The sequence below is a fragment of the Pristis pectinata genome, chromosome 1, assembly GCF_009764475.1.
Source record: "Pristis pectinata isolate sPriPec2 chromosome 1, sPriPec2.1.pri, whole genome shotgun sequence".
Lineage (NCBI taxonomy): Eukaryota > Metazoa > Chordata > Chondrichthyes > Rhinopristiformes > Pristidae > Pristis > Pristis pectinata.
In genome coordinates this window covers 83,545,405-83,555,843 of record NC_067405.1, presented here as the reverse complement: position 1 = coordinate 83,555,843, position 10,439 = coordinate 83,545,405, and the positions used below count along the sequence as shown (strand labels likewise).

Below are 10,439 nucleotides of genomic sequence, written 5' to 3'. Positions count from 1 at the left end.
CTGGTAAATCTCCTCTGCACCCTATCTAAAGCTTCCACATCCTTCTTATAATGAGGTGACCAGAGTAATACAGTATTGTTGCACAAGTATCAATAGAAGCGACAGTCTTATCAGTTTCCAAAGCAACTCTCTTAAGTGGCCTCTAGTGGTGAATTTGGCAGCTTGTATTCTTAAGAGACAATGAAATCCGATTACCACGGGAAGGTTACATTCAACAGGTTTTCTGCCCCAAGACTGGTTCTCGTTTAAATGTAATAATATTTATGGGACTCGTTCGTATGCCTGGGGTGTCCATAAGTCGGCCGTTCGTAAGCCGGGGACGGCCTGTACCAAGTTACTGTCTGGTAAAACTTGGGAGCAACGAGAAATTGGCTGTTCCCTTCACTATTGCTCCTGAGCACCAATCCACTGGCTGGAGAGTTCTGGAATGCTCTGATCCCGTCAGATGGGCGACAGAAGTATAAATCCTTCCTTCGGCTGGGTGCCCAGTTACTTTCACCGGACTAAATGGGCCTCGACCCGCTCTCCCCTGCAGACATTTGGCCCTGCGGGGGCCCTTTAAGACGCTTCGCGCGTCATCTCCGCCCCGCCCCCCGGAGCCGCGCCTGCGCGGGGCATCGGTGTGCCTAGCAACCGCAGCAGAGCGGCGGCGGCGGAGGATGGTGAGTGGCCGTGACCTCAGTTTCCGCGCTCGCCGTGTCGGCCCGCCCGCTCTTTAGTAATGCCGGCTTTCCTCTTCTTTTCTAGGCTAAAGCGACCACCATTAAAGAGGCTCTGGCCAAATGGGTGAGTAACAGGCGCCGGATCCCCGGACCACCTCAACCACTCCCGGGTCAGTCCCTGACCCCGAACCCCCATCAATCACTGATTCCCCCCCCCGCCGTCCCTGACCACATCGCTCCCCCCCACCACCCCCGTCCCTGACCACTGCATAAATCATCACCACCACCCCGTCCCCCCACCATTCCTGATCACCGCACATCGCCCCATCCACCACCCCTGTCCCTGACCACTGCATGCACGACTCCCACCCCCCTACACCCGCCCCCTCGACTCACCACCCCCGCACCTTGCCCCATCGACCCCCAACACCCCCGTTCCTCATCATCTACTCCAGCGACACTGTCCTTCGCTTGGTTGACCCCACCACCCCCTGTCCCCCGTCCGGTGGGTCCCATGAGCCCCTGTCCCTTGCCTCATGGACCTCAATACCCCTTACCCCATGGAACCCAGCAACCTCCGTCCCTCATCTCATCTACCCCTGTGCTCACCGTCCCTTGTCTGGTCAAGCCCTGCCCCTATCCCTTGCCCAGTCAACCGCAGTGCTCTTGCCCTGAGCCCTTTGATTCGTACATCTTTTCTCTTTTTCTGTCGTAGTCCCCGACCCCTCTGTTCCCAGTAGTGGTTTTATGGTAATTAAATCTGTTGATGCATGAGGTTAATTTGATAGTTTTGCTGCCACTAAAAGTGACGCTGTAGGTAGGCTTACAGTGAGCAGTGCTTGTGATGAGGTGACCACGAGATCCTCACTATCACCGGAGATCCTGGGAGCAGCACAGACTCAATGGGCCAGTCAATGTTCTGTAACCCTGCATGTTGGAACCAATTATAAGATAAGATATCTTTATTAGTCGTGTACATCAAAACATACAGTGAAATACATCTTCTTGTAGAGTGTTCTGGGGGCGGCCCACAAGTGTCGCCACGCCTCCAGCGCCAATATAGTATGCCCACAACTTCCTAACCCGTACGTCTTTGGAATGTGAGAGGAAACCGGAGCACCCGGAGGAAACCCACGCAGACACAGGGAGAACATACAAACTCCTTACAGTGAAACTCCTTATCTTAAGTGAAAGAAGAAATGGAATGCAACAAAAAATCTGCTGGCTACCTGTTTAAGACATTGCAGTCCTCAAAATGTGTACAATTACATTCAGAGGTAAACTCTTAGGCCAAGTCCAAACCACTCAGAGTTCTTTTTCAAAAACTAGCTGTTCACATCTGTTGCTCCGAGCCCTAGCTTTACCCCTTCCCAAATTAGGAAGCTAGACACATTTCCTCCCTTTAATCCTCACCCTTTAATCCTCAGAAACCACTGGTTCTTTTTATTGGGAAATGCATTAAGCTCAGATACATATACCTGAGTTGAGCAAGAGTGAAATCTGAGAGAATAATTCAAAGAATATTACGGCCCAATATGTCTATACTAACTTTGAAATAGAAGCTGCTGTCAGCAATTGATCTTGCTCGCCAGTACTGTATCCTGAGTTGTATAGTGACAGATCCATGCCTACTTGTACAGTACCAGATGGTGACAGACCTGCATCCACCATTTCTGTATTTGTATGACAGATTTGTGTCTGTTAGCACTGTAGTGATGTCATATAACGACAGCATTCTGCCCACCAGCATTATATACCCTTGTTACACAATGTTAAACCTGTGCTTACCAGTATTCTACCCATGTTATACATGATGGACCCTGTACTCCCCAGTGAACATGAGCATCCCCTGCACCTTCCTCCCCATTTACTGGCTTTCCATCCTCTGTCCAAGGTTTTACCAGAACTGGGATTGAGAAACACAAGGTTGGAAATTAGCATAAAAATATTCACTTTAGTGTTTGAAGAATACTTTTGGATTCCCTTTTATGTTTGCTGCCAGTCTTTACTCATTTTTCACCTAAATTAAATCACCCCTCAGTCCCCTTTATTCCAAAGAAAATAACCTTAGCTTAGACAGCTTCTCCACATAACCACGATTTGCCAGGACTGGCATCATCCTTGCAGATCTCCTCTTGTGTCCTAGTGCTTTCATAATTCATTTTGTGCTGTGGTGACAAGAACAATGTATCGTACTCTAGCTATGACCTGTCTCTTCTTTTCTGCAGTTACAACATAACCCTACTCCTGAATTCAGCCAGTATCTCAAATGCTTCCTTAACAACCTTATCTTCTGGTCCCATATTTTCAAGGATTTGTGGGCATGCACTTCAAGATAGCTCATTGGGTCTTGCATTTGGTATACTATGAATTATTTTGTATTCTATTGCCTTGTTTGCCATCCCCAAGTACATTACCTTGTACTTCTGTGGATTGGTTTCCATTTGCCACTTTCCTTTCCACTTAACCAGTCCACTGACAGCTTACTTTGGCATAGAAAATTCTTCACAGGAGACCACACTGCCTGTTTTAGGATAATTGACAAACTTTTAATTGTGACACCAATATTTAATACAGATCAATTAAATATACTTTTAGGAAGCAAGGGGCCTTGTATTGAATGCTGTGCAACCCCACTGCATTCTTATTTCTTGTGTTTATAATGACACACAAGGAGGACATTCAGCTCATTAAGTCAATGCCAGCTCCCAGGGGAGTAATCCCATTTTCCCCTTCCTTGTTTCCATGCATCCCTGTAATTTATTCTCATTGATACATGCCCATCAATTCCCTTTTGATTCTTTTGCTATTAATTAATGAGGCTTTGACAAGAGGAGGGAAACAGGTGAGGTCTGGTAAGTCCTTGATAACTTTACTATTTAGAATGCATGTAGTTGGGATGTCAGTTAGGATAGCGGTATACTTCTCCTCCAGGATGTGGGAGATCAGGGAGACTCCCAGTGTTCCTGAGGACTACACCTGTGGGAGGTGCATCCAGGTACAGCTCCTGACTGACCACATTATGGAACTGGGGCTGGACTTGTACGTACTTGAGATCATCCGGGATGCTGAGAGCATCATAGACAGGCTGTAGTGAAGTCATCACACTAAAGGTGCAGGCTGCAGATAGTTGGGTGACCACCAGGAGAGGTAAGGGGAAGAGACAGACGGTGCAGGGTCCCCCTGTGGCCATTCACCTCAGCAACAAGTGCCCTTTGGATACTGGTGGTGGGGGGAGAAAGACAACCTTTCTGGCACAGCCGCAGGAGCCGGATTGATGGCACTGAGACCAACCCTGAGGTTCAGTGGGTAAGGGAGATGTCAGACAGGCTGGTAGTGATAGGAAACTCGATAGTTAGGGGGACAGACAGGAGATTCTGTGGTGGCAAAAGAGATGCCAGTTTGGTGTGTTGCCTCCTGTGTGCTGGGATCAGGGATGTCTCAGAGAGCTGCAGAACATTCTCACGGGGGAGGGTGAGCAGCCAGAGGTTGTGGTGCATATTGGTACCAATGACATAGGTAGAAAGAGGGATGAAGTTCTGTGCAGTGTATATAGGGAGTTAGAAGAGAACCTAAAAAGTAGGACCTCAAGGGTGGTAATCTCTGGCTTACTCCCGCTGCCATGTGCTAGTGAGGGTAGAAATAGAAAAATAGCTCAGATGAATGTGTGGAGCAGCTGAGGAGCTGGGGCACGGATTCAAGTTCTTGGATCATGCGGCTCTCTTCTGGGTAGGGATGACCTGTACAAGAGAGACAGGTTGCACCTGAACTGGAGGGGGACCAATATCCTGGCTGGGAGATTTGCTAGTGCTGCTTGGGAGGGTTTAAACTAGAGTGCAGAAGGGTGTGGCCCTGAGCAGTAGAGTGGCTGGTGAGAAATCAGTGGATAATACTGTAGCCAATGAGAGCAAATTTAGTTGTCAGGACAGATAGGAGCTCAGTAAAGGGAGAGGAAAGACCATTGGTTTAAACTGCATTTATTTCAATGCAAGAGGCTTGACAGGTAAGGCAGGTGAACTCAGGGCATGGTTGGCTCTGAGAACTGGGATGTCATAGCCATGACAGAAATGTGGCTGAGGGAAAGGCAGGACTGGCAGCTCAATGTTCCGGGAAACGGGTGCTACAGGTGTGAGAGGTGCAGGTAAGGGAGGAGAGGGAATTGCCGCCTTGATCAAAGAGGACATGACATAATGGTCCTTGAAGGAGATATTCTTGGGGGATCATCCAATGAAGCCATATGGGTAGAACTTAGAAACAAGAAGGGGATGGTCATTCTGGTGGGATTGTATTATAGGCTTCCTGATAGTCAACAGGAATTGGAGGAGCAGATATGTAGAGAGATTGCATATAAACGTAATAGGATAGTATTAGTGGGAGATTTTGACTTCCCTAATATTGACTGAGCCAACCATAGGGTGAAAGGGTTAGACAGAGCGGAATTTATGAAATGTGTCCAAGAAAGCTTCCTTGATCAATATTTAGAGAGACCTATTAGAGAGGTTGCAACATTGGACCTCCTCCTGGAGAATGAGATAGGGCAGGTGGCAGAAAGTGTCTGTCAGTGAGCATTTTGGGTCCAGTGACCATAATTCTATTAGTTTTAAAATAGTTATGGAGAAGGATATGACCAGTTCACAGGTTAGGTCCTGACTGGGGCAGAGCAAACTTTGGCAAGATTGATTGCAAGGAAAGGAGTGTCTGCCAAGTGGGAGGCCTTTAAAAGTGTGATGGCAAGAGTTCAGGGCCTGCATGTTCCTGCTGGGGTGAAGGGCAAGGTTTTGGGAACCCAGGTTGACGAGAGATTGAAGCTCTTATTAAGGAATATAAGAAGGCATACACTGTGCATAAGCAATTGGGAACTAGTGATGACTACAAGAAATGTAGGAGTGCACTTAAGAGAGAAGTTAGGAGGGCAAAAAGAAGATATGTGAAGGATTTGGCAGGCAATGTGAGGCAAAATCTGAAGAGATTCTGTAGGTATATTAAGAGGCTAAGGAGAGAATCAACATGGCTGTTTGTGGAGCTAAAGGAAATGAGTGAGATTTTTAATGCATATTTCTATTCAGTTTTTACTGTGGAGAAAAAGATGGAAGTTAAAGAAATGGGGGCAATGAGTGGTGTTGTCTTGGACCATATACGAATTAGCAAGGAGGAGGTATTGAGGCCTTACATTTAATGAAGGTGGATAAATCCCCAGGGCCTGACCTGGTGCATTCTCGTACCTTGTGGGAAGCTAGAAAAGAAATAGTGGAGGCCTTTGCGGAGATTTTTGCTTCATCCCTTGCTACAGGTGAGGTTCTGGAGGATTGGAGAGTGGCTAATGTGATTAGAAAGGGTAGCAAAAACAGGCCAGGAAACTACAGGCCAGTGAGTCTGACATCAGTGGTAAGTAAATTGCTGGAGGGAATTCTGAGGGACAGGATCTACCAACATTTGGAGAGACAGGGTCTGATTTGGGACAGTCAGCACGGCTTTGTGTGTGGGGAGTTGTCTGACAAATCTGAGTTCTTTGAGGAGGTAACCAAGAGGGTGGATGAGGATAGGGCAGTGGATGTTGTCTCTATGGACTTTAGTAAGGCCTTTGACGAGGTCCCTCACGGCAGGCTAGTCTGAAAGGTTAGATCGCATGGGATCCAGGGGGAGATAGTGGATTGGATTCATAATTGACTCAGTGGTAGGAAGCAGAGGGTGATAGTTGAAGGTTGTTTCTCGGACTGGAGGCCTGTGTCTAGTGGTGTGCCACAGAGGCCAGTGCTGAGACCTTTGTTTGTAATTTATATAAGCACTTTGGATGTGAATGTACAAGGCATGGTTAGTAAGTTTGCGGATGATACTAAACTAAGTGGTGTTGTAGATAATGTAGAAGATTATGAAAAATTACAGGGGGTTCTTGATCAGCTAGGATTGGCAAATGGCTTTCAATCCAGATAAATGTGAGGTATTGCATTTTGTGAGATCAAAGCAAGGTAGGACTTGTGCAGTGAATGGTAGGGCCCTGGGGAGTGTTATGGAACAGAGGGACTTAGGAGTGCAAGTGCATAATTTGCTGAAAGTGGCACACAGATAAATAGGGTGGTGAAGAAGGTGTTTGGCACTCTGGCCTTCATCAGCCAGGGCATTGAGTATAGGAGTTGGGAAGTTATGTTGCTGTTTAATGAGACGTTGATGAGGCTGCACTTGGAGTGCAGTTCTTATAACCCTGTTATAGGAATAATGTTATTAAACTAGAAAGGGTGCAGAAAAGATTATCAGGATGTTGCCTGGACTTAGAGGCCTGAGTTACAAGGAGAAGTTGCGTAGACTAGGACTTTATTCCCTGGAACGTAGGAGATTGAGGGTGACCTGATAGAGGTATTTAAGATCATGAGGGGCATAGACAGAGTGAAAGCACATTTTCAGCAACCCCTCCCCAGGGAAAAAAAGACTAAGAGGGCATAGGTTTAAGATCGGAGGTGGGAGATTTAGAAGGGACATCGGGGAGCTTCTTCACGCAGAGGGTGGTGCATATTTGGAATGAGCTGCCAGAAATAGTGGTTGAGGCAGGCGCGTTAGCAACATTTAAAAGCCATCTAGATGAGTACATGGACAGGAGACGTACAGAGGGCTATGGGCCAAACGTGGGCAGGTGGGACTAGCTCGCTGGGCAACATAGTCGGCATGGATGAATTGGGCCAAAGTGGTAATTTATAGTAGTTAATTAATCCACGTTCATGTCCTTGGGATGTGGGAGGAAACTGGAGAAGCCCAGGTGGTCAAGGAGTGAATGTGCACAGCAGCACTAATTGCATGCGTAGTCACTTAAGTCCGTGTTGATCCTTTGCTTTCTGCAACTGAGTCATGGAACACAGAACAGGAACAAGTCCTTCAGCCCACGATGACCATGATGCCAACTTAAATTAATCCCATCTGCCTGCCCATGGTCTCTATTTCTCCATTTAACTAATTTGCAGAGCACTTACACTCTGTCTGCAATGGCCATCCCAAGCTTCCAGTTGCATTCTATTTCAGTTTCCCTTCCCATTTCCACACTGACGTGTCCATCCTCAGCCTTCTCCACTGCCAAGGTGAGGCCAAATGAAAACTAAGGGAACAACACCTCCTATTCCAGCTGGGTAGTCTACAATGGTATGAAGATTGAATTTTTCCATTTCAGGGAACCCTCACCACTGGTTTCCCCAAACCCCCCACTCTCTCTCCTTCCAGTCCTCTTCCAGTACCCCTATTTTTGTCCCCTTTCCCACACCCCCCCCCCCCCCCAGCCCTGCTTTACCCATTTCTGTCCCTCCAGTTCCATCCACCTACTACCCACACATTTCACCCACTGGCTCTCTGCCCCTCCCCCATCTGGTCCTGGTTCCTCCTGCCTTTTGCCTCTCCCCTAATGCTTCCCATTATCACCTTCCCTTGCCTATCAAATTCCAGCACAGGTGGCCCTTTGTGTTCCTGCTTATCACCCTCCAGCAGCTGTCTCCACCTTCATCCTCCCCACCCTGCTCCTGGCTCCATCTTCCTCCTTTTTTTGTCTTGTCTCCATCAAAAATGTCTCCTAACTCCACCCCTCCCCTTCCCCTTGCTGGCTTGATCTGCCCATCGTCTTTCAACATCCCCTTCCTTCCTCAGTCCACCAGTCATCTCTGGCCTTTGTCTCACCACTACCCCTCTTTTTAAACTGGCTATTTCCCCTCTCCGCTCTCAGTCCTGATGCAGGGTTGCAACCCTAAACATCAACAATTCTTATCCTCCCCTTCTTTTCGTGCCCCCCCCCCCCCGCCACCACATGCTGCTTGACCTGCTGAGTTCCTCCAGTAAATTGTTTGCTGTTCATGTGCCTGTCTAAATGCTGCTTAAATGTTGCCGTTGTTTCTGCTTCCACCACTTCCCCTGGCAGCATGTTCCAAGCACCTACCACTCTGTGTTTAAAAAGAAAACTTGCCTTGCAAATCTTCTTTAAACTTTCTCCCCCTTACCTTAAAATCAGGGTTCCCCAGGGCCCTGCCATTCACTGTAAAAGTTCTACCTGGATTTGATTTTCCAAAATGCAACACTCTGCGCTTATCTGAATTAAACTCCATTTACCATTCCTTGTCCCACTTACTCAGCTGATCAGGATCCCCTTGTAATTTTTGATAACTTTCTTCATTGTTCACTGTACCATCTATTTTAGTGTCATCTGCAAACTTACTAACCATACCTTGTACATTCTTATCCAAATCATTCATATAGATGACAAACAACAATGGGCCCAGCACTAATCTCTGAGACCTCCAGTCCAAGTAACAACCTTCCACCATCACACTCTGCTGTCTACCATCAAACCAATTGTGTATCCAGTTAGCCAGCTCCCCCTGGATTCCATGCAATCTAACTTTCCAGAGGTTCTGCAGGGTAAGAGCAGGCTGAAACAATGGGTCTGCTTGTGGATCTTGGGGACTAGGTTAAAAACGGGCCATATAGTGCTCGGGGACTATGAAGCTGGAGACAAGAGACTGCAGAGCTGGAATCTAGAGCAAAAAACGAACTGTTGGAGGAACTAGGGGTCAGGCAGCATCTGCAGAGGGATGAAGCTGAAGGCTGTGGACGGAGGATCTCCCAAGGAATTGAGGTCAGTGTAGATGCGAGAGACCTTGTAGCATTGTAGAAGAGGGGGACCTTGGAGCACAAGTACATGGTTCCCTGAAAGTAAAATCACAGGTAGACAGGGTGGTGAAAAAGCCTTTTGGCACACTGGCCTTCTTAAATCAGGGCATCAGATATAAAAGTTGGGAGGTCATGATGCGGTTGTACAGGACGCTGGTGAGGCCGCACTTGGAGTAATGTGTTCAGTTTTGGTCACCCTGCTATAGGAAACATGTTATTAAACTGGAAAGAGTGCAGCAAAGATTTACAAGGATGTTGCTAGGACTTGAGGGACTGAGTTATAGAGAGAGGTTAGACAGGCCATGACTTTATTCCTTAGAGCATAGGAGACTGAGCGGTGACCTTATAGAGATGTATAAAATTATGAGGGGCATAGATAGGGTGAATGCACTCAGTTTTTTGCCAGGTTAGGGATTCAAGAACTAGATGACATAGGTTTAAGGTGAGATGGGAAAGAGTTAATAGGAACTTGAGGGGCAACTTTTTTTACACAAAGGGTGTATGTGGAATGAGCTATCAGAGGAAGTGGTTGATACAATAAGTGAAAACAATAATGAATGAATACAATAAATGAAGTGGTACAATAACAGCTTTTAAAAGACAATTGGACCTGTACATGGATTGGAAAGGTTTAGAAGGTTATGTATCAAATGGTGGCAAATAAGACTAGCTTGGATGGGGCACCTTGGTTGGCATGGCCGAAGGGCCTGTTTCCATGCTGTGTAACTCTGACTCTGGTGTTCCTCAGTTTGCTTTATCCATCTGGCTCATTTCTCCTTGACGCCTTCCAATGTCTTGACGCCTCCATCTTGCACTAGGATAATCAGAGGGTTGTTAATTTTTTCCCTGGAAGAGATCCCCCTCCATCTTTACCTCATTTCCTTGGCTGAACTCATTCTTGCATTGAAGAACTTACTTCCTCCAATTTAGTCCAGATAAGTGTGAGATAATGCAATGGAATTTAATCCAAGCAAGGGTGAGGTATTTGCACTTTGGGAGTTCAAATTTTGGTAGGACATTTAGAGTAGTAGGCAGGATTTTAGGAGCGCTGATGTACAGACACACCTTGTGTGCAAGTCCATAGCTTGTGGAAAGTGGTGACACAGGCGGATAGAGTAGTGAAAGTCAAAGTAGAGTTTA

At 46.9% G+C, this 10,439-nt stretch overlaps 1 protein-coding gene across 1 annotated transcript in view; it reads left to right on the top strand.

Annotated features, from left to right (window-relative positions):
- The first annotated feature begins 525 nt into the window (after positions 1 to 525).
- The window catches only part of dnal1 (dynein, axonemal, light chain 1), a 50,893-nt gene continuing 40,979 nt past the window's right edge, over positions 526 to 10,439 (top strand). The window contains exons 1-2 of the mRNA XM_052022863.1: positions 526 to 662; positions 748 to 786. Coding sequence (XP_051878823.1) covers positions 660 to 662; positions 748 to 786 — 42 coding nt within the window. The 5' untranslated portion in view covers positions 526 to 659. The remainder of the gene's footprint in view (positions 663 to 747; positions 787 to 10,439) is intronic.